Source organism: Acanthopagrus latus, chromosome 11, assembly GCF_904848185.1.
Source record: "Acanthopagrus latus isolate v.2019 chromosome 11, fAcaLat1.1, whole genome shotgun sequence".
Taxonomy (NCBI): Eukaryota; Metazoa; Chordata; class Actinopteri; order Spariformes; family Sparidae; genus Acanthopagrus; species Acanthopagrus latus.
The window spans coordinates 10,730,775-10,752,793 of NC_051049.1; the positions used below are offsets into that span (position 1 = coordinate 10,730,775).

At 44.2% G+C, this 22,019-nt stretch overlaps 2 protein-coding genes across 10 annotated transcripts in view; one reads left to right on the forward strand and one right to left on the reverse strand.

Annotated features, from left to right (window-relative positions):
* unc13a (unc-13 homolog A (C. elegans)) overlaps positions 1-4,929 on the forward strand; it is a 47,264-nt gene extending 42,335 nt beyond the window's left edge. For 5 of the 6 annotated variants that reach the window (XM_037114307.1, XM_037114309.1, XM_037114310.1 and 2 more), the window contains 3 exons: positions 2,633-2,725; positions 3,939-4,098; positions 4,616-4,929. In XM_037114307.1, coding sequence (XP_036970202.1) covers positions 2,633-2,725; positions 3,939-4,098; positions 4,616-4,904 — 542 coding nt within the window. In that variant the 3' untranslated portion in view covers positions 4,905-4,929. The remainder of the gene's footprint in view (positions 1-2,632; positions 2,726-3,938; positions 4,099-4,615) is intronic. The other variant, XM_037114308.1, reaches the window with a different exon arrangement.
* On the reverse strand, positions 815-21,796 carry si:dkey-110c1.10 (unconventional myosin-Vb). 4 transcript variants are annotated; one of them, XM_037114316.1, is made up of 37 exons: positions 21,691-21,796; positions 21,304-21,497; positions 20,567-20,677; positions 20,315-20,483; positions 19,266-19,410; positions 18,982-19,138; positions 18,751-18,894; positions 18,584-18,665; positions 18,064-18,171; positions 17,855-17,967; positions 17,481-17,749; positions 17,293-17,374; positions 16,732-16,872; positions 16,410-16,541; positions 16,180-16,263; positions 15,948-16,064; positions 15,768-15,865; positions 15,588-15,674; positions 15,089-15,409; positions 14,825-14,981; positions 14,460-14,699; positions 14,151-14,360; positions 13,879-13,972; positions 13,629-13,777; positions 13,323-13,529; positions 13,103-13,203; positions 12,878-12,992; positions 12,560-12,665; positions 12,302-12,427; positions 11,606-11,757; positions 11,213-11,302; positions 10,396-10,528; positions 10,015-10,312; positions 9,090-9,264; positions 8,924-9,004; positions 8,631-8,832; positions 815-1,591 (listed from the first exon to the last, which is right to left on the reverse strand). In XM_037114316.1, the coding sequence occupies exons 2-36, from the start codon at positions 21,328-21,330 to the stop codon at positions 8,671-8,673; spliced, it is 4,983 nt and encodes a 1,660-aa protein (XP_036970211.1). In that variant the 5' UTR covers positions 21,331-21,497; positions 21,691-21,796; the 3' UTR covers positions 815-1,591; positions 8,631-8,670. The 4 variants fall into 4 exon arrangements, with proteins under 4 accessions (XP_036970211.1, XP_036970210.1, XP_036970208.1 ...); XM_037114315.1 differs by lacking the exon at positions 815-1,591 and adding an exon at positions 5,997-7,781; XM_037114313.1 differs by lacking the exon at positions 815-1,591 and having other exon boundaries at positions 7,494-8,832.
* Positions 21,797-22,019: the final 223 nt, after the last annotated feature.

The window sequence follows — 22,019 nt, forward strand, 5'->3', positions numbered from 1 at the left end:
TTCACTCAAGTGATGCTAATCAGCCAATTAAATCTGTGTATTGGCTTAAGAATTGTGATTCCGGGTTGCCCACTAGCTGAGTTGGTAGAGCAGATGCTTTGTTCTCACTGCAGTGGCACAGGGTTTGAGTCCGACCTGCGGCCCTTTGCTGCAAAGAAGGCAAAAAGAATACTTGGAACAAAAAAATAAGAATTGTGTTTCCAGTCAGAAACACACAGTTGAGACAAGAGAAGTGCGATGGGAGACAGCAGTTGGATAAAATCGACAGCAGAAACAGAGCCTCAGATCATGAAACGACTCTTACATATTGTTTCTGCCAGGAGTGAAAATAAGCGTGACTCATAAATAGGACCGTTGCGTTTATTAAAAGCTGCAATGTGATGCGCCACTACCAGACAGCACAGAGCAAGTTATGAGCAAACATACCCAGGAAATAAATTATTTTGTATGGTACGGAATCTGAGTAGTAACACGTGTTAGAAAGTTTGATGTTCTGGACCTTTTTCATCAGCAATTTTGAAACTGGATAATTCTTGTACTTGGATTTCCTCTCTGACTTTTGACGCATGGTTTTGATATTTCAGAATTAAGTATTTGCTTGCTAATTAGATTTAAATGAATAGTGGAGATATATCCTGTCCCTTCCTGTCAGGAGCTGGATGTCTATGACTGTAACAAGGATGCAAATTAACTTCCTGCCAAGCAGATTTCTCTGGATAGTCTTCCATCATATCAGAGTAGATGATTAAAGCAAGATGACTGAACTGCTGTTCTTACCCGCCGCGGGCTGGGAGCTGCTGTATTTGTAACTGAAATAAACAGGGGTCATCTCTGAAACAAGCAAGCTCGGGTGATGATTTGCTGCAATCACAGCACAAGTTTAATATTTAATGGCTATTCTGGTGAAGATTTTCAATATGGTGCTAAATTTGCACCTCTGACTGTCGTGTTTATTGAAGGAGAGAAAGCCCGGCGTTTCTTTTTCTTGGCAGAAATCTTCCCGCCTCCCAGCAAGCAAAGTTTCTTTCTCATCTTTTATGGACGTCCTCCACAGAGTAGTCGAGGCCAGATGGATGACTGCTGCTCTCTTTGGTCCCGCTGGCAGCGAGACCAACAATCCCATAATGCTCCCTGGAGAGTTGCAGAGCGCTGCATGCCAGGAACACTCTGCCGTCTAACTCCCACAGACACCTTGTTTAGTGGGCGGCTGGTCGAAAAACACACACGCACACGGGCTGCTGGTCGCCGCCACAAGGATACCGTTGACAGAGCGAGGACACTAATTAAAACACTGAAAATTAATGTCCATCTGTCGCCGTATCCTTCTGGAGATCTATGCGGATCTCAACCACTTGTTCGCACGCTGCACAAAAACCACACAGAGGCACGGAGGAAGCGATTTGTCCACCGTCTCCCTCCCAGACAAAAGAGATGGAGCCTGAGTGGAGCCGTGAGGGCTTCTTCACCCGAAGACAGTCTTAAAGAGTGAAGCAGCAGAGGACCCCAGGACGTGGCCTGTGGGCTCGGGTCCGGAGTCGAGTCATCTTGGACGGAGGGGTGGACGTACTCAAAACCACGTGATGTGTTATAGCTGAAATACAAAGAATCATCTTATTTCAGCCAATTTGAAATTCTGTTGATGTTAATCAGAAGTAAAAGTATAACCTGTGCAATATACTCTCAATATCCTTAGATTTTTTTAGATGAATAAAAACACACAAAAAGTAGTGCAAGGACAAATCTAAAACTACACTGTGGAGAAACGATGTATGGTTACTTTATTTAGAGAGTCCGTTATCAGTGGTGCCGTCCTTCACCGACAGATCTAAGAGGCTGAACTGCTTCTCTCTCGTCCTTCCTCCTGCCATGCTTGGGTAAAAGTGTTTACCAAGGAATGGGTGTGTCCACCTGTCTCGATCCATCTGAGCATGTCCTGACCCGATCTATGTCGGGGGGGAGACCCACACTGTCCAGCTGACCTTCTCCAGCTTCTCTTTCCTGTCCTCTTCTCTGCCTCTTACTAACCACCCTGCATCCTAACAGACACCTTGCGAGCTATGAGTGGGCACAGATTACCGTCCTCACTGGATCCAAATTATCACCTCTCAGTCCACTGAATTCAGTCTGCGTCTAATGATAATGCAGGGCGCCTTACTGAAGGATTCGATAGTGTTTATTTATGGTCCAGTATAAAACATCCTCTGGACTGTAGTTGTGGAGTTGTTGAGAGATGTTTTCTTCATCAGCTCATCAGTAAATGTATCAGTTATTCTACTATCTTGAACCCATATGCCCACTCATAGCCGCTTTGTCTGATTGCCCACTTCCAGACCACAACATATGCACAAGCAGATCACTTCGCCTTATTTTGAAGTCCTCCCGCCACACAATAATTAGTTTAACGCAAATAAATGTTTGGCTTGTGATATCCAAAAGGCGACAGTCAAATCCATTTCAATGTTCAAATAATCAAATTTGAAATGGAGTTCGTCTGTAACCTTTCAAAACGAGGAGGAGAGTTTGTAAATGGAAGGCGCAGTGGTCTGTGTCGGTGTTTGGTCTGAGATAGGAGACTCATGTGAACACATTCAGAGGCACTGACGAGCCCTCCGCTCTCTGTCTGTCCCGTCAGGCTCTGGGGTGGACGACGCCGTGGGAGAGGTGTCCATCCATGTGGAGATTTTCACTCACCCCAACACGGGAGAGCACAAGGTCACAGTGAAAGGTAAAGGAAAAGATTTAGGGGTTTTTTTGCTCACTTTGTTTTTACCACTGATCAGTAAGCATGAGAATTTAGGCCATCGTCTGTTTACATTACTGTAATATTGCAATACTTGGATTACGTTGCTGACTGCATTTGTACACCAGTAATAAGATAAAAGTAATAAGATTTTTTAAGTCAGCCTCCAAATCCTGGTAATAAGTTCTTGAAGTCCAGCCGCTACTAAGCTTACATGTCAACGGATCCATCTTGAAGAGTCACCAATGATGATCGTGTGGTCAGGTTGTGTTGTGTCAGTCCGATCAGCACAATGAGCTGATTACATAATTTGCAAATTATTACAGAACTTGAGAAGAAAACAAAAAAGTTCCTTAACACCGTCCAGAAATATATGCAACCAAAATCACAGAGACAAGAAGTGTTGTCAGTAGTATTCCAGCATCAAAACCGGCATGCATGAGTCAGTTTAAACCTCGTTTTATCAAAACAAAGACAGTGCTGGAATGAGCCAAGAGCCTTTAATAACAGCTAGAGTCACCGATACTCCAGCTTTAAATAAATCCATGAATCTCGATGCCACTAAATCCTACACACTGGACCTTTAGTAACAGCTACAAATAACAAATCCTGTGATTCTACTTTGCAAGACATAGTGGCTACAAAACGTGCTGAACCCCCTTGGAAACCCTGCATATTTTATTGTTTGACTACATCAAAATAGATTTAATATGACTTCTTTCAGTTGCTGATGATGACAGTTTTCTGTGCATGTTGCATCAGTATTTACCACCCTTTAATAGGTCACACTGGTTAACAATGGAGTATAAATGGTCATCAAGAAGCAAAAAAAGAAAAACAAACAGGTTAATGAGTGCAGATCAGTAATAAAATACAAGTTTTCCTGTGTCAAAGGCATTTGGAAAGTCATATGTGATAAAGTCATAAAGGCTGGTGCCTGACTGCTTTCCTGCTGCCAAAGAAAAATATGACTTTGTAATGAAATGAAATCCCAATTCTCCTCATTCGCTGTCTCAACAAGTAGCTGATTACTAGGCCTGAGGGAGAGCCGGTATTTTCTTGTTCTGAATTCTCACCTCGCTCATACTTTTTCTCACTTTTCACACATTTTCTCCACATCGATCTCTCTCTCTCACCCACTCCTCCGCATTCTCTTTCCCTCCATTTTCTCTGTCTCTCCCTCTTCCGACCGCCTCAGTGGTGGCTGCCAACGACCTGAGGTGGCAGACACAGGGAATATTCCGGCCGTTCGTGGAGGTCTACATCATCGGCCCTCACCTCAGCGACAAGAAGAGGAAGTACGCCACCAAGTCGAAGAATAACAGCTGGGCCCCTAAATACAATGAAACCTTCACTTTGTGAGTGATAATGCTGACAATGAGACCTATTACGCTCTTTCCTTTGTTCCCTTTCCTTCAGTGTGTTATATCGGCTCCTGTGCATATAAAGGATCTTTAAAGTCCACAACAACAGAAGCTCCTCTCTCCCACAGAAAACCCTGCGCCTGAAACGCCTCGACTTTGTGACATCACACTATGTCACTACACATTTGCAAAATTGCCTTGTGGCTAGTTTGGCTTGTAAGAACTGATTTAGCATGGCTGCTCTGATGTTTTTTGTGGTGTTGGGTCAGGCATGTGTGAACTGACCAATCAGAGCAGACTGACTATCCAGGGGGAGGGGCCTCAAAGAGACAGGAGCTGAAATAATAGTTCCGCAGATCTGGATAGTTTGAGAAAACTGATGTGTTTTTTTGAGCATTAAAGCATGTAAACAAAATGTAGTTTACATGCTGAAATTGACCATAATAAGACTCCTTTAAGGTTGTAGAAAATGAGAGTGCTAACACGTTGTTGACTCTTTTCTCCACTGCAGCACTCTGAGTAACGAGGTGGGCCCTGAGTGCTACGAGCTGCAAGTGTGTGTGAAGGACTACTGCTTTGCGCGAGAGGACCGCACCGTTGGCATGGCCGTCCTGCAGCTCAAGGACGTGGCCTCCAAAGGCAGCGTCGCCTGCTGGCTGCCGCTGGGTAAACGCATCCACATGGACGAGACAGGCCTCACCGTGCTGCGCATCCTCTCCCAACGCAACAACGACGACGTGGCCAAGGAGTTCGTCAAGCTCAAGTCCGACCAGCGCTCTGCTGAGGAGGGCCGTAGCTAAGAGACCAAATTTATTTTTAAAAAAATCGAAAATGTCTGAGGCTCGATCAGACGTCGCCATCTACTGCCCCGGGGCTCTTCCCCAGCCACTGCTAGCCACTGCCCTGATGATCCAATGTTGTAAAAGCACAGATAAGACAAGAATCACCACAACGTCCAGTGCTGTAAATACATTCATTTCAGTGGCGAGGACACTGGTGCTTAACATCACCACTAATTTTCATCAAAAAGCACCAGTGTCTTTATTGTTGCAGATGTTATCAGCCATCCTTTTGATGAAGAAAACATAGAGTTTAATCATATATCTGCTCTCCTCTCTCCGTAGAGGCGAAGCACGCCATACACACTCACACCTCGTTCGACTGGTTAGGGTGAGAAATATCTCGTAGCCTTTAACACTTTGGCGTTCTCTCTCACTTTTCCTCTGCCTTTCTTACTTTTACCCACTTCCACTCTCCGGCTCCTCTCGTCCCTTCTCCCGCCTCCCCCCTGCTCGGAGAAGGGACTGCAAGTGCCAACAAATAATCGCTGATATAACGCCAAGACCAGCCCTAAGCACAACGGGACCAAACTGTCCAACTGACCCATTTACAACGACAACAAAGGCTGCGAGGCCTCAAACATTCCAGATATAACAGGTGGGGAACAAAGCACTATTTAGTTTTGGTAATTATAAGATTTATTTATTGCTTTCTTCCAAATTATATTTATATTTAAATATATATCGTATTATATAATATATGAAGGACATATTCAGAGCTATATACAGGATTATTCAATGGACGTTCGGTACTTGAAAGATTGTCCTTGTCCGTCTTTATGTCCGTCTACCCTGTAACAGAGCACACTGCCTGACACCCTCAATGCCTTCTGTCTTGTTGACCCTGATACTCTGTGTGTGTCCCATACAGTGACTGTGTGAGAGAGGTTATTCTGATGGATCCATCAGAGCGTATGCGTGCGTGAATGTACAATCTGCGTCAGCGAGTGTGTTTGTAAGACGTTCTAATGTTGACCTCATGTAGCCGCCCGTGTTGCCTGTTACCCGCAAACGTAATCACAGGAAGCCATCACACAGAGGACGATGTTCATATTCAGATACGATTTTCTAAGCGTCTTTTATTTAGTGGAGGATGCCTCTTGTAGTTTTTCTTTTGTTACTGTAAACATTCCACAGTTAAGAAATACAAATTGCCAAATCAAAACCTGAATGCAAGGAGATATTAAAAAAGCCAAAGTCACTCCCCTGCCAGTTTCCCGTGTGGGACCGTAATCCGGAAAAAAAATCATATACAGCAGTGAATGGAGAGAGACAGATAATATTTTTTATCAATTTTGAACTCTGCCATGAACTACACATGTAATGTTGGTTAGTTTAAAAGATTGGCATTCCCAGTTGATAAAAAAACAACAAAAAAAACAAACAAAAAAAACGTTATTTGTCTCTCTCCATTCACTACCGACTACATATTGTTTCTGAAATAAGGTCAACTGTGGGGTCCACCGGAAGAGGCGTGACTTTTGCTCCTACAACATCTCACACCCTGCACCCCAGGGAGAGCACAAATCGCTACTGATCTACCACCCGTGATCCCTGATGATCAGAACTACAGACAAGCTCGAGAAGTCAGACCTCTGCTAAAGGGCTGCAGATCCAGACCCACACCAGGTCTGGAGCTGACATTTAAAAGAGGGCCTACTGTTTAGTAGAGATTTAGAAGCACAGGGGTCTTTAATGCACCCGTAATAACACATTTATTCTATGATCTTTCCTTTGTCTTTCAGTAATTGTTTATGGAATGACAGTAATTACAGATCAACCTCCAGTTAAATGTGTTTATTTGATTATGTAAAAACAAAATGTTTTGACTTTGAGCATGTCTCTTAATTCTATTTTCATGAAAAGACTTATTTATCTATAACGGTTGTGTATGTTTTCTTCCAAAAGCATCCAGCGGAAATGGATGTAGTCCTCAGACTCAAGGAAAAGGGTCCAAGTTTAATAAAAACAGGGTGTTTTCTCTCTTTTCTTTTTAAAAGCGGGAACTGATGAGGGCATCTACCCCCGAAGCACCTGATCACAAAAGAATATGATTAAAACAAACCCCCTCTTTTGAACAAGGTGTAAGAACTGAACTCTATGCATCTAATCTATAAAGATCTATGTAGAGGGAGTCATCTTTTTCAAAGCAGTCTTATAATGTTTACATTGTGGATTATTATTCTTATTATATCAGCACAAGTGTTTGTCTGATATGTTGTAAATGCCGTCTATTGTAATGGGCCAAATATCACAGCTGTCGTAGAGCTGATTAGAGGCTGGAGTTTGTTTGTACAGCTTCTCAGTGCAGAGGAACATAATCTGGAACAGGGAGATCAATTGTCGCTGATTGGCACTGTAAATAGCTCGGATGTAACAAACACATGTCAGACTATGTGAAGTGAAGTTTGCTGCCCTTTTGTAGACTTGAATTTTGCTCTGGGTGACTGGGCAGATGGGAATTATGTGTGTGTGCTCGGATGCCCTATTTGGATATGTAGCTACTATCGAAAGATATAAGGGGGGGAGGGGCCGCGTACACACTGGAGATAAAGAACATCGATCATTTAATGGGCTTGATTCAGAGCCAAATTGAAACACAGCAGAACAACTACCCATCCACACATGTTGTGTCACTCTCTGGTGTGTACATGGTCTTTTACCCGAGGGGACATCTGCACAGTCTTTTAATAACTTTAAATAACATGTACACAAACTGTCACATAGCTGAAAATGCCACGAAAAAAAAAATCTTTATTTATTGCTGTTGACAATGATACTCTAGTCGAGGGAACTCCTCCTCCTGCAGAGGCTCAGTTTGCGTGTTGGGGTATCGGACTGGCATGTCGAACAGAAAGGTGAGGATGAGGACAAAATGTTAGAAGCACAACGAAAAGCACTCAGACACAAAGTGGACAGACATGCATGATCTGTTCTGTCCAGACAGACACAGTCTGCACAGCGACGCCGGTCCTGTACTTCCAGAAACGGTGCATGATAGGGAACAATAAAACAAAAAGAAAAAAATGTGTTGTGCCAGCACGCATAATTATTTGATGTTTGATGCCAATTGTTGTCTCCTTTTATTTTGATATTTTCATTCTTGTTTTCTATTTTTCAAATGTTTGTGAATATATAAATATGTATTACTGATGATGATGTGTAGTGGTACAAAGTACTCGCATGAGAATTTTTTTATACACGAGATGTTTCTAATTTTTTGGGTTGTTTTTTTATTCTGGTTGTTCTTATTGGGGGCCAAGGTGACAGGAACTGCAGTCTCATTGTGTTTCTGCTTCCAATAAAATATGAAAAAGAAAAATAACGCCTTGTTTTGTTCCTTGTTGGTCAAACTGTACTGAGACATGGCTGCACCTTTGTGACTTAATCCAAATCTCTGCTACCTTTTTTTCTTCTTCACATTCCTGTTCCCCATTATCCTTCTTGTCATTTTCAATTTAGCAGTTAGTTAGCTGACATGTCAATTTTAGACATCACCTCTGACCTTTAATTGCACACAGACAAATCCACTTACAATTAACAGATTAATTAATCAAGTATATGTTACCAGAAGAAATCTCAGATAGCGATTAAGCTCACAACTTCTCCTGGAAGATATTTAAATTTCAAAAATGACTAAATTCAACAATGTGGGCGTTGCATTTGCTAAAACTTGAATATATTTACTCCGAAGCGGCCCCACTGAAGAGGTCTGGCATCCTGTTTTTCAGACTCTGCGTAGAAAGGAGATCTTGAGGGAGTCTGGGATGACTAACTGCTCGGCATGGAGGACGGTGGGAGGCGAGTAGGGAAATGTGACAGGAAACACTCGTCTCACATCCATTAGGAGATGTTGAGGATGACCGTCTGAACGGCCTTTGAGAAGCCCCTAGGAGAGAAAAAGATGGGACACCGTTCACATGAGACACTTTTTTTTACACTAATATAAACACATTAAACAGTGCTGGTATGGACAGTACCTGGACAGTACGGATGAAATTCACTGTGACTCGCTCATCGAGGTCACTGTGAGGCGTGTAGAGGGTCAGAATCTTCACGATCTGTTAAACAAAACACATCAGCAGGCGGTTAAACACACTGTAAGTGCACAACGGTTTTTACTGATGGGGATCGATAGAGCCCCACCTGCTGGCCGGACAGGGCCGTGCAGGTCTGAACGAGGGCCTGCGCGTCCCCCTCAGTCTTCTTGCCGGCCTGCAGCAGCTGAACCGCCTGGATGAGAGGCTCCAGCGTGGCCACAGCGCCCCCTGCCTGCAGACCTCGGCTCCGCAGCCACTCCTCCAGCAGACTCACATTATAGCTGGGTGACAAGAGAAAGACAGGCTGATTAATACGTGATCTAATCTGTTTACATGCACCATAATATGGTAGCAAGTAAACAGTAATGCGATATATGCATTAGCTCTGCAAATTTTTTTTTTTTACATTATAAAAACACGTATGTTGCGGCTGTTGCAGGGACGTATTGATGGTATTATTATGGTCATTTTCGCGGCTGTAGTTTGAGGTGTCAGCACAGAGATATTATATTTTCTCCAGCAACTACTTTTAAATGACATTAAATAGAAAATTAAGCTAAATAAAATTAAAAAGTATAGTGCTTTTCACAAAAAAAAATTAATTAAAAGTAATTACATGAAAATAAACTGAATCAGCCTAAACTAAATTATTTTAAGTTGAATAAATTAAATAAAATGGATAAATTAAACTGACTTAAAAGAAAGAAAACAGTTTTTAATTAAACTGAAATAAAAAAAAATTGTTGGGATGCTGCGTTTCTTCTCACTTTGCAGGCATCAAAGTCATAACATTAAATTTCTCATCTTTGTATCGTATTCATTTGAATATACAGTAAACAGCATTTTAACTTATTTTGGATGTGATTTAATAGTTTGATTCCTTCATTAATCAAGAATGTCACACATTCACTGATCCCAGTTGAGTTTTCACTGCTTTTCTTTGTCACACATCACATCACCTCTCATGGTGGCGATGGCATGGCTTGTAAAAAATGTTGTATGTTTATACATTTATCTGTGTTTAACTCTACCGTATCTGCATGCCACGACTCCAGCAGCACATGTCTTTCCTCAGCAGCAGGCTGTTGAGAGCGGAGGCAGAGATGAGGTAGGTGAGCTGGTGGAAGGCCTGCTCCATCTGTGTCGGGGGCAGATCCTGACGGGACAGAGCCGTGTGAAGGGCTCCCAGCTCCCTCAGCACCGACGCCATGGTGGGAGCATCTCCTCCCACAGCCCTGGGGTCTGAGCCCGCTCTCTTTCTGGATGTTACCAACTTCACCGCAGAGCCGGACAGGCCTGGGATGATCTCGCTCTCCAACAGAGCAGGAACTGAGGGAGAGACGGAGCAGGAGGTGAGATAAGGGAAGCAGTGGAGGGCGGAGCATTCATTACAGTTGGTATTGTGGTCGTACCTATGATGTTTTGTAGCCGATTTTCAGTGATGGAGAGGAGCTGCTGATAGGCCTGGATGCAGAGGTCACTCAGGGCGCGGATCAAGTCACTCACATCAGTGGTCAGTGGAACCAGTTCGTCTGAGTCGATGGTCTGAAAAGTGATCATTCAGCCATAGATTCATACAGCAAATGCTCCCAAACACTATTAATTCTATTCATCAGAAACTAGTATGGAAACCTCTAAAGGTCTAATTTGTTATTCTCTCCTGTTTATGACTTACAGATGTAATCTCTAACATTTCTGAATAAAAGGCCTGAAAATAATTAGACCTTTGTTACATATTTTGTTGAGTCATGTAGTTTACATTATCCCAACAGTCCTCTAAACCCACTGACATCTATAATTTTAATCAAGGCGATGGCATGTTTTCCAGGGATGATATGTCAGAGATTACGCGATTAAACTCAACATGTATAAAACTTTCAAGCATTACCTTTTCCCTGACTATTTCTGCCTGAGTCGACAGATTGTTAACAACAAAGACAAACACAAGACAAGACATCACCCATGAACCCATGCTTCTTCAGGATATCATACAGTCTTTTGCTTTCATCAAGAGGTGAAAAAACAGGGCCACAATAATCTTTGTAAAGGAAATGCCAGGTGGAAAGGTTCTGGAAAAAAGTTTTTGAAGGTGCCTCCGATTCACACTAATCTGCCTCTGATTGGTTTACCCTGATCCTTCAAGCCTAAACCTAACCAATCCAACCAACAAAGCTGCCAAAACTTCAGTTTGAGGTGAAAAAGTTACTTGTTGCCACATGTTCATCCTACCTGTTTTGGGGAGTGCTGGGTCAACAGGTCATGCAACACACAGGCGTTTTTCAGCCACAGAGCCGTCATATGGACATCGTTACTGTGTTTCTGGAGGGGCAGATAGGATTAGAAATACTGTCATAGTTAGAAGACCTAAAAAAGGAAACACATTCCTCTGTACTCTTATGTGCCATGTTGAAATATGTGCGTTCAGTTTACTTTCTCCTCACAGGGGACAGATTGTTGGGGCTGGACACGCACGTAGGACAAAACAGTCACTTTACAAAGTGTTTCAAAGTCAGCTGTCGATGCCTCTGTGCAAGCGGCAACCTACCCGACACGAGGTGATCTGCCGGTACGTATGCAACCTCAACCATATGGTGCACCGAGCACATTCAGAAGTCAGGTTACCTTCAGAGCCGCCTTCAGAGCCGTGACAGCAGCACTACAGAGCGAGCGGGCGTGAGTTTGGTCTCCGCTGCAGTCGGCCTGACGAACACACAGGAAGAACACGCTGGCGGGCAGACCAGGAGGCAGAGACAGGGCGCTGTCAACCCGGATGTCTGCAGCACAGACAGAGAGAGCAGAAGTGGCAGGGAGAACATGACCGGGTCACATTTGTCAGCGACAGAGGAGTTCGTAAAGTTTGGTCTTGTGAGTCACATCTCATGCTCGGAGGCTACAAAACTGTTCTCACAGTCCTGTAGACGGGTTCCTAAAGCATTACAGAATATGTGACACTATAAACTTTAACCAAAAAAAGTAATAAAATATATTTCAAATTTTTTCATATTGGCACATATCGGACAACTAAGGCAGCGATATCAATATATCTGTGACAGGCCAACGGTGTGGGCCACCCGATCTATCAGTTGGGCTCTATGATTCAAAAAAATGTTTTAAAAAGATTCTCTGATTCAAATTACCTTCATGCATTTTCTATTTATATAACATTTAAAAATGTCTGTGCACATGAAGTTGAATATTAGTATCTCATAGCGTCGGTATTTATGTTCAATAACAATAACAACTGAAAGTTAAATTGTCCCTTCTGGATTTTAACAAAGGCAGGTGAAGATGAACAAGTCAGACAGGGATCAATCTCACCTGTGATGAGGTTTTTGATTAGCTTGTTCTCATCTCTCTTCCTACATTCAAACAAACCAGTGACCATTGCTGGCTTCCGTCGGGACGGACAGGGGGTCGTCTCTGCGCTGAGAGCTGATGGGAGAACTGGGAAAGAGAAAACGTGATTCAAACACAGGTACAAATACTTTATTCTGAAAGCACACAGCAAAACAAAGTGGAATTTGAGCGTTACATTATGACAGAAATGGTTCCCTAGTCAATCTGAACAGATCTTACCTTGTGTCAGCAGTCGTCTGAGTGACACTGTGTTTTTAAGCTCCTTCAGCTCTCTCCTCAGTCGAACACACTCCTGCTCTCTGGCCTCCAGTAGCTCCTGCAAGTCCTTTACACACAAATACACACTTACATTCAAGTTTACATTTCCCAGCTGCTGTCAACCAAACTGACCTCTGGAAAAAACAGAGCAAGAGCTTAAAAGGTGAAAGATGAGGGGAAAGGTAGGTTTTGGGAAGAAGGGAGCGTAACACTGTCTATACACAGTCTTTCCGCAGGAACCCTTTAAGCACTGGAGGTGTCTGCCTTTGTAACTGGTACCTGTTGCTGTGCAGCAGAGGAAGAACCAGAGATGGCTTGACTAAGCTGCTTCCTCAGAGCCTCCATCTCCTCCTCCTTCTGACTTTGCTGGCGACGCAGCTGGCTCTCCAGAAACCTGACACAGACAAGGGGAGAGATTCATCCACCGAATGTGAATCTTAATGTGGAACTAAAAGTGAAGCAAGTTCATAAACTAATAGGAAATGAGTGAGTGAATAGACCGACTTGTTGGCCACTCGGACAGCATCGTAAGCATGGGCCAGGTCCTCTCCCTTCATCTTCACTGCCGGGTCTTTGGCCACCTCCATCTTCTCCATCAGCTGGTCCTGTCAATGCAAAAGTGACATTTTGGCTTCATGAGACGATGTTGCAAGTTATAGAAACCAAATATTTTTGCGCAAAACTCAATGGAAGTTTTGTTTTTCCTTCTTCTACATCCTCCCACCATTGGTGTTTCAGAGCTCCACACTGAGACTCTCCCGTCCACTGGTGACGTCACACTGACCCTGCGGACCTCCTCTGGGGAAGGGAAGGCAGATGGGAAGGGTGACAAGGAGAGAGGGGTGAGGGACTGGGGTGTCATCAGAGTGGGCGAGGGAGGCTCAAAGTTCAAACTCCGGGTGGAGTCAGTTCTTCTGTGGCCCTTGGCGTGCTGTTGTGAGGAACCAGAGATGCAGTTTTAAAATGTTACTTTTGTCTGGGAGGGTGTGTGTGTGTGCATGTGTTTGTGTGGGTGTGTGTGTGTGTCAACCTCAGTGAGCAGACTCATCTCCCGCAGGTTGTCGTATCTCTGCTCCAGTCTGGTAAACTCTCTCAGGAGACCCTGATACTTTCTTCTCTCTTCATCCAGCTCTGCACTCAGAGCTGCACTCGCCTGAGACACAGCCTGAGTCACACACTCTGCACACACACCAAGAGGAATAAAAACAGGAAAAAAAACACAGATGGATGAAAGACTATAAGAGTTTACCTATGAAGAAAAGCAGACTATATGATGCTACCTTCTTGTGCTTTTTCTCCTTCAAGCAAGCGAGCAGAGAGTTCTTCTTTCTCTTTATGAAAACTGTCTTTTTCTCTCTGCAGGACTTGCAACTCCTTGAATGTGAGAGAGAATAAGAATAAATGATTAAAATCCAATAAAAATTGAGTGAACAAAGCTTGTCAAAGAAAAGAACATGTTAATCATGAGCCAAATGGTCTTCTCCACTCTTAATAATACCACCATCACCAGCACAGCTTGAAATGTGACGAGTTGTCGGGCTTGTAATCCTACTTGTTTGAGTTGAAGGATCTCCTGCGCAGCCTTCTCCTCGGCTCTCCTCCTTTCCTCCACCTCCTTCTCGCTGATGACAGTGCAGGGCTGAGGCTTCTCGTGTTTCTGGCTCTCTAGTTTCTGTATCACTGCCTTCAAAGCCTGCAGCTCGGCGCTGGCGGCCTCTCGCTCTGCCTGCAGGGTCCCCCTCAAAGCTGCGCCCTCCCTGGCCTGGACACATACCGACACAACTTTATCAATCATCTTTTGACACCGACGTTTTGGAGCTACACAAGGGTCACATCACTGGATCAAACTCCTTTCACCCACCCCCTGGTCTGCTCTGAGCTGCAGCTGCATCAGTTTGACTTCCATGCCCTTGTTGAGCTCTCTGTACTTCTCCACAGAGCGGGCCTCGGTCTTTAGTTTCAGCAGCTCTCTCCTGGCAGCCCTGCGGCGCGCACAGCACTGCATGAACACCACCGCCGCACGCACCCGCCTGTACGCCCGCCTCGCCAGCCACCCACGCACTCTCGCCTGGAGCAGCACGGCAGCACGCTCTGCGACCAACTGAGGAAGAAGAAGAGGGTTTTAAAGTTCTCATTACTTCAAGTTGAGTATCAAGTTTAAGTGGATACAAATGATTGAAATTGCAGCAGTTAATGGGGTGGTAAAGGCTGGAATTAAATGCTGACCAGTCTGTATCTGCGGCGCTCCAGTGTGCCCCTGGTGAAGGCCTGGATGGTGATGGTGGCCTGTCGGATCATGAGGAACAGCTGTCTGACCACAATCATGCGGTAGGTCTTCTGGATCACCAAAGCAGCCTTGGAGTAGCGCAGGGTCAGAGCCAGCCTACAGCAAATGTGACAAAGACGACATTCAAGTGCAGAAAACTTCATTTAAAGTTTTGGGATAAACACAGACAATTATGACACAATCATTTCTTCCTCCATCCTCACCGTCTGGCCAGAGCTCCCCTGCAGTATCTCTGTATGGTGACCGTCGCCCAGCAGATCCTGGTGTATCTGGTCCGGGCCAGCCATCCTCTGACGCGGCTCTGGATGATCATGGCAGCAACACGCAGCTTCTCAGATCTAAGCCTCTCCAGAAAGGCCACCTGACCAGCACGGAAGAATACTTTGGTCTTTCCGAAGCAGAACTGGTCCGGGTCTGGGATGAGCTCAGGCAGAGCCTGTCTGCAGGAGGCCTGGGCCTGATCCAGGCTCTGAGGGCCTCGGAGCAGAAGGCGGTACCTGCTGAAGAACTCCTCGTACGTCCATCTGGACACAAAGATTTTTATTTGGCAAACTTAGAGAAATCTCAAGATAGCATTTATTTTAACAGCATTCGAATCTCATCAATAGTCGACTGCAGTAAAAATTGAATAAATATCTTAAATGACTTTCTTGAGATGAGCTTTGTGAGAGTTTGATGAGTGTCCATGAAGCTACTCAGTACCTTGATGGAAAACCTGCAGCACTGATGCGAATCGTTTCCAGCACCCCACAGGCTCTCAGCTGCTGGACTGTCCTCCTGGGATCAAACCTAACAAAGACGGCTGTTAGGTCGCTCACTGCGCACACATTTAAATGTATCTAAACTTACATTTTTGCGAAGAAAAGCCAAACAAAGACGTACAAAAAGGGTTCTTTGAGGTCGTTGGGTTTGATACAGCGGACGTAGTGAGGAGTGGTGCTGTTGAGAGTGTCCATCAGCATCTGTAAGGACTGACGGAACTGAAACAAAGCACATTCAAAAGTGTTGAAAATTCTCCACTCGATCCACGAAACACAGGGATGATACATCGTAGCAGCTCACCTGGAAGCCCACAGTCAGTTTGTGTTCTCTGGTGGCTCTTTTTCCTGAGCGAACACTTCCGTTAGCCACAGAGGACACGTTTCCCTGCTGCTGGAACAACTCAGCCACCAGCTCAGACTGACACACACAGAAACACACACAGAAGCACACACACAGAAACACACACGTAAGTCACCCACTTGTCACATAGAAATTAAACAAACTCAAGAAATTTAAAACAGAACATGTCTACCTGACTTGCTTTGAGAATGTTAATGAGCTCCTCGAAGACTGTGTCTCTGTTCTTGTCTAAAAAGCCGTCACACTCGTACTGCACCTGATGACAGAGACAAAAAAACTGTTCATGCAAATATTGATAACAAATTGTTATTATCGAGGCTTCTCCCTGGAGAACTCCATCCAAATACTCTACAGTTTCTGTAAAGTTTTCCCAGAATCACTGTGTTGACCTTCATCACTCACCGTGTCAGCAAAGTGCAGCACGATGAAGGCGCTGTTGGACATGCGAGGTTTGCGGAAGTGAGGGTGGGGCTTGCCGGTCAGGTGTTGGTCGTACAGCTTCCGCACCCAGCTCTCATCTGAACCTTTGGGCATCTGATGATCACAGAGAAAAGAGCTCAACACATTTTCACTAAAAGTGATGAGATAATAAAGAAAGCAGACAAAAAAATATGTATTTTTCATTTTAGGGTGAACTGTCCCTTTAAACTTGGTGTACATACTGAGATTGAGTCAAATGCATCCTAAAAAAAACAGCAAGTGAGAGAAGGAGAGGACGACTGACCCTGCACTCCTCATCTAACAGATCAAACAGGCCCAGTTGTGCCTCTATGAGATTGATGCACTGCTGATTGTCACTGAACTCAATCCTGTTCCAGACCAGCTCCTCCCGGACGTACTCCTCCTGCTCCAAGTGGAACACGTGCTGCAGACAAAACACAAAATAAAAAAAGTCAAATAAAACCTAAAGACGGAGACAATCGCAGTAGGGTACAGCGGGTTCAAGGAAGCAGATGAGCCGAGCGCGATGTGGATTACAAATGCTCGGAAAGATCAACACGGTGAGGCCAGCGGGGTACAGACAACAGATCATCACGCTGGGAGGACAGTCTGCGAGTAAGGCAGAGCAGCATTACACTCTTTTGTAACTGAGGGGAATAAAAAGAAGAAAAAACTGATTCCTTAAAATCAGAACAGCATAACATGATTCTGGAAACTTTTCACCCGTAATGAAGTGCACAAAAAAAGAATTAAAATATGCATAAACCTGCAAAACAAGAACAAAACAAGATGGATATTCACACTGAAGAGAAAAGAAGAAACGCCTGCTTGTCTCGTGACTTACCCTGTTGAACTGTTGCTGCAGTTTTTCATTCGCATAATTTATACAGAACTGCTCAAAGCTGTTCCGGTCGAAGGTTTCGAACCTGCTCAGAGAGATAAGACAATGTCAGACCACAGGATAATATCTCTAGTGGGACTAAATAGGCTTTGGATTTAGGAGCATCCAGTGTCACAAAGCTCGTAGCTCACCCATAGATGTCGAGCACCCCTATAAATGATCTGGCCTTCCCTCTCTGGCTGCGCAGAGCAGAGTTGAGCCTCTGGACGGTCCACGTGAACAGCTGGCCGTAGATGTGTTTGGCCAGCGCGTCCCTGGCTCCTACAGCCTGCTGACCGGACATGGGTTTGATCAGCATCTCTCCCCCTACAGCCAGTCTGCGATGACACAACCAGTGGGCCATCTGAGGTCCCTCCACTCCTAACAGCTTGGAGAAGACAGCCAGAGAGCGGTCGCCTGGCTGAGGGAAGGGGGAAAGAGGACTGAGGTGTAGTATATGCAAGTTATAGAAGAACTAAAGCTTTTAAAGAGGAAAGTAGAGCTAGAGCAGAAATGCGTCTCTTACATCAATGTAACCTTTGTCAGAACTTCTCCCACTGATTTGGATGTTGACATTTCCAAGGTGCAGAACAGCTGCCAGGATCCTGAAGAGCTCCATCTGCTGGTCAGGTTGCACACCTGCATTAAAAACAAATACAAGTTTTATCTTCATAGCCATAGACATGATTAAATTAGGTGTGTGTGTGTGTGTGTATATATATATTATTACTCTACCCAGAACGGTGAAAGCATTGCGAGTGCGCTCCAGGTCAGACAGATCATCAGTACCAGGGATCTGCATGTCTCCTCCCTGGTTGGTATAGCGGAAATGCTCAGGTGCATCTGGAGCAAAACACAAGACACAGTGAGCCTGGATGCGTCATGGACATATTCATAGAGCTGTAAGTCGATTAATTGATTTGATATGTATATTATGTGCTAATTGGATCATTTACAAGTGTCAAATTCTCCCATTTCAGCTCCTAAAAAAGTGAATATATTCTGGTTTCTTTTCTCCTCCGTGATAATAAACTGAATATTGTTTAGGTCAGGGACAAAACTAGACATTTAACGATGTGACCTTTGGATATGAAAAAAAAAAAAAACATTTGTCACCATTTTTTTGATGTTTTATGGGCCAAACTTGTTGATTCATTTAGAATTTAATCAACAGACTAATCGATATTGTAACAGTTGTAGTTGTAGACCCACATCATGATAAACATTGTGCTGTTGGACTCAGAAACAGTCTTACCCAGTTTAAAGGATCTCATTTCTGGCAACTCTCTGGAGGCACACAGCTGGTAGAAGATATGGTAGTTCCTCTCTGCGGATGCCTGACACACACACACCTAGTTACAAAAGAACAATTCTTATGTGCAAACAAATGTTTTTTATCATTATTCTGGCCGAGGAACACACTTGGAAGACGACCCTCGACTTCTCCAGGAGATACGTCCTCATGTTTGCCCCGATGATGTCCCCTTTCCTGCCGAAGCCAATCTCGATGTACTTCCCAAAACGACTACTGTTGTCGTTTCGAGTGGTTTTAGCGTTCCCGATAGACTGTAGACACAAGCACAGGTTGTTTGCATCTTGAAAAAGAAGCAGGACTGACAGTAAAAACTCTTATTCCTCAGTAACATCCATCACCTCCATTATCGGGTTGGAGGCCAGGACCCTCTCCTCCACGCTGGTCTGCTGTGCTGCTCCTCCAACCACAGCGAAGTATCTCATGGTGAATTTGGCTGAGACCGTTTTTCCTGAGCCAGACTCTCCACTGATGATGATCGACTGGTTTTTCTCCTCCCTGTACACACAGACTGACTGTCAAACCTCATATAGTGAAGTTGAGACAAGACAGTTCTGTATAGGAAATATTCATATTGACTTTTTTTCTGTGTAAAGTTTGAAAGGTCAGCTAATCGACCTCTGACCTGGTCATGGTGCGGTAGGCTTCCTCGGCCACAGAGAAGATGTGAGGTTCCATGTCGGCCATGTCCTGACCGCTGTACGCATCGATCACCTCCTCTCCATATATGGGCAGCTGGTCGTAGGGATTGATGGCCACTAACACAATACCTGGAGGACGAGGAGAGACGGTGGCAGTGTGGATACCGATTGGACTTAAAGGAACAGTTCACCTCAAAATCTAAAATGAATATTTTTCGTCTCACCTGTAGTTCTGTTTATCTATGCAAATTGTTTTGGTGTAAGCTGCTACGTTTCGGTAGTCTAACGGAACTCGATGGCCATGTCTCTTTCCAGAAATGCTGACCCAGTTATGAAAGATTATCCACAGACCTCGGTGAGAACAGTTTCTTGTAGAAACTATTTTCTTTCTAATACACTACAAAAGCCAAACATATCAGCACGCAGGGGAGAGCATCATCCACCCATGGATGATAGACTAGCTAATTAAGCTAACTTCCATTACAGCTCAGTCAAAGAGGGAACCGTTAAAGTTTACATCAAGGACTTGAACGAGCACGAGCCCCTCGTCCATGAGTAGATGGATGCTTCCTTCTAGGCAGTGATGAGGTCTTGTTCGGCTGAGCATCATCTAGTTCCGTTATATTTGAATTTGAAAATTAAACAAAGCACATGTCAGACATAATTATGGATTGTGGATATAAACACACAACCTATTCTATTTTACGGCGATTTTAAGACATCAATTTTCATAACAAAACTATAGAATTTGATAACTTAAAGTGTGTGTGTGTGTGTGGGTTTTCCACCCATCGTTAAAAAAATATATGTTATTACATCTTAAACCAGTGTCAATGAGGGAGTTGCCTCCCTGGCTCAACCTTTGACCTGCTGTCATATAATCAACATTATGAGCTGTAATCATGCAGACAGAAGCACACAGGAGCTGCCTGTAGCTGGCACGGATCTCAAAGACCTTCTGTCACTCATGTCATCCCACTTCTAACAGGGCCGATCATCCTCGTGTGTGTGTGTGTGCTCCTGCAGCGCTCACCACAGTATGTGTAGATGCTGTTGTAGTCCAGGAATCGAACCCGCAGGTTGTGCAATACAGCGGGTTCATGGAGGAAGCTGAGGGCTGTTAGATCATTCTCCCCCTCCAGGATGTCGGGGTTCCCCAGCGGTGGGAGGTCAGAGGGGGACCCCACTGGGTACTGGACCTCCTGCAAATGGAGAAGGAAGTTAGGGGTTCTTGTTGCAGAGTTTGGTATGGTGCCTTATAATGAGGACTACCTGCTTGTCTCACCTTTCCATTAGCGAGCTGCAGCAGTAGCTGTTTCTTTCCAGGACTGTAGTCCTGGAGGAGAAGTGCTGACGCCCAAACTGCATCTGGGTCAGGGATCCACACACTCGCTCCCTAGCAAAGGAACAGAACTGTTTGAATAATAAAGAGGAGGACATACTGCAGGCTGAGCACACTCCACTGTACAGGACATATTTGGAGCTCATAAAAGATAAGATTTTCATTTTGTAACATTGCTTATTCTGTTCCAACACTGCTCAAGTAATTATAACACTTCCTGGCCCCACCCAGACAAGACATTTGTCACCCATCAGCATAAAACGGCTCTTAAAGAGTGTTAAAAATTAACACCGGTCATCCTGCATGGATTAGGCATTATCTACTTCGAACATGTCTGATTTGTTTATTAATCTGCCCATAGAATAGATTAAGTTTTACTCCACACTATTCAATTTTTTTATACTAAGTAGCAATTTACAGAAATAAAGAAAGAAAAAGTCTAATTTTTGGAGAACACACAACAATCAGGAAAGGAAATGTAATCATTTTGGCAATAGAACAGATTTTATGAAAGTTTACCAAACTGGGAAGTGGTGACAAGCACATACTAGACATGCTACACAAACATAATAATTCTCAACATTGATAATGATGAGAGCGTTATCATGTCTGTATAACATTCAGTTCCCATCACCTTGTAAAATGGGTTGGGGGGGGAGAACAATTCAAATCAGCCTTACCTTGCTGTACAGCTCCAGTGAAGCCATCTCAACTGCTTTAAAGCATCCAAAAAGACATGTTCTTAAAAACCCTACAGGAACAGTCTGTATCCTCCACACCGCTGCACGAGAGCCGCTGTATGTCCCGGTGACAGTATTCTGCACTTTGTCCGGGCTCACACAGAGGCATGAGGACTGTCAGGTTAACTGTTAATCTGAGGGAGGATGCAGTGATTGGATATTTGAATCATTGCTGCAGTAGAAACCTACTTTCAAAAACACACGTTTAATTACTTTAGGGTGGGCAACATGAAGTTTTAAGGAAGACATTTTTTTTTATGTATAAACAAACTAAATAAACAAACTCTATGATTGAATAAACAGCAGCACAATTTCATACTGTTTTACTTTGGTTTGTAGCAGTGTCTTTGTGTGGAACATGCTGTCTGAAGCATTTTGGGCTGGATTTCAAAATCCCTCTGATTGCAGTGGATTCAGATCACCTGTGTACAGGGTGGAGAATCTGGCTCCTAATTAATAAGTGAAAACAGCCTGGGGCATTCCCCTCCCAGCCAATCAGGGAGTGACGACGCCCTTGTTGTGAAGGCTTAAGAGAGGTGGGGAAAGACACCCAGGAGAGACTCGTTCCACACTGTGTCTGTCCATGACACACTGCAGTCCTGGTCCCCATAGACTGTCAGCCAGATGCTCCAGTTGGTTTAGGCCCCATTCTTTCT

What these genes read in the sequence shown, in the direction of transcription:
- si:dkey-110c1.10 (XM_037114316.1), bottom strand. Translation starts at nt 21,330, where the DNA reads ATGGCTTCACTGGAGCTGTACAGCAAG. An exon ending in GGGGTGCTCGACATCTATGG is followed by an intron (nt 17,375 to 17,480) that starts GTGAGCTACGAG and finishes CTCTCTGAGCAG; the next exon opens with GTTCGAAACCTTCGACCGGA. An exon ending in TGTTAGATGAGGAGTGCAGG is followed by an intron (nt 16,542 to 16,731) that starts GTCAGTCGTCCT and finishes TGTGATCATCAG; the next exon opens with ATGCCCAAAGGTTCAGATGA.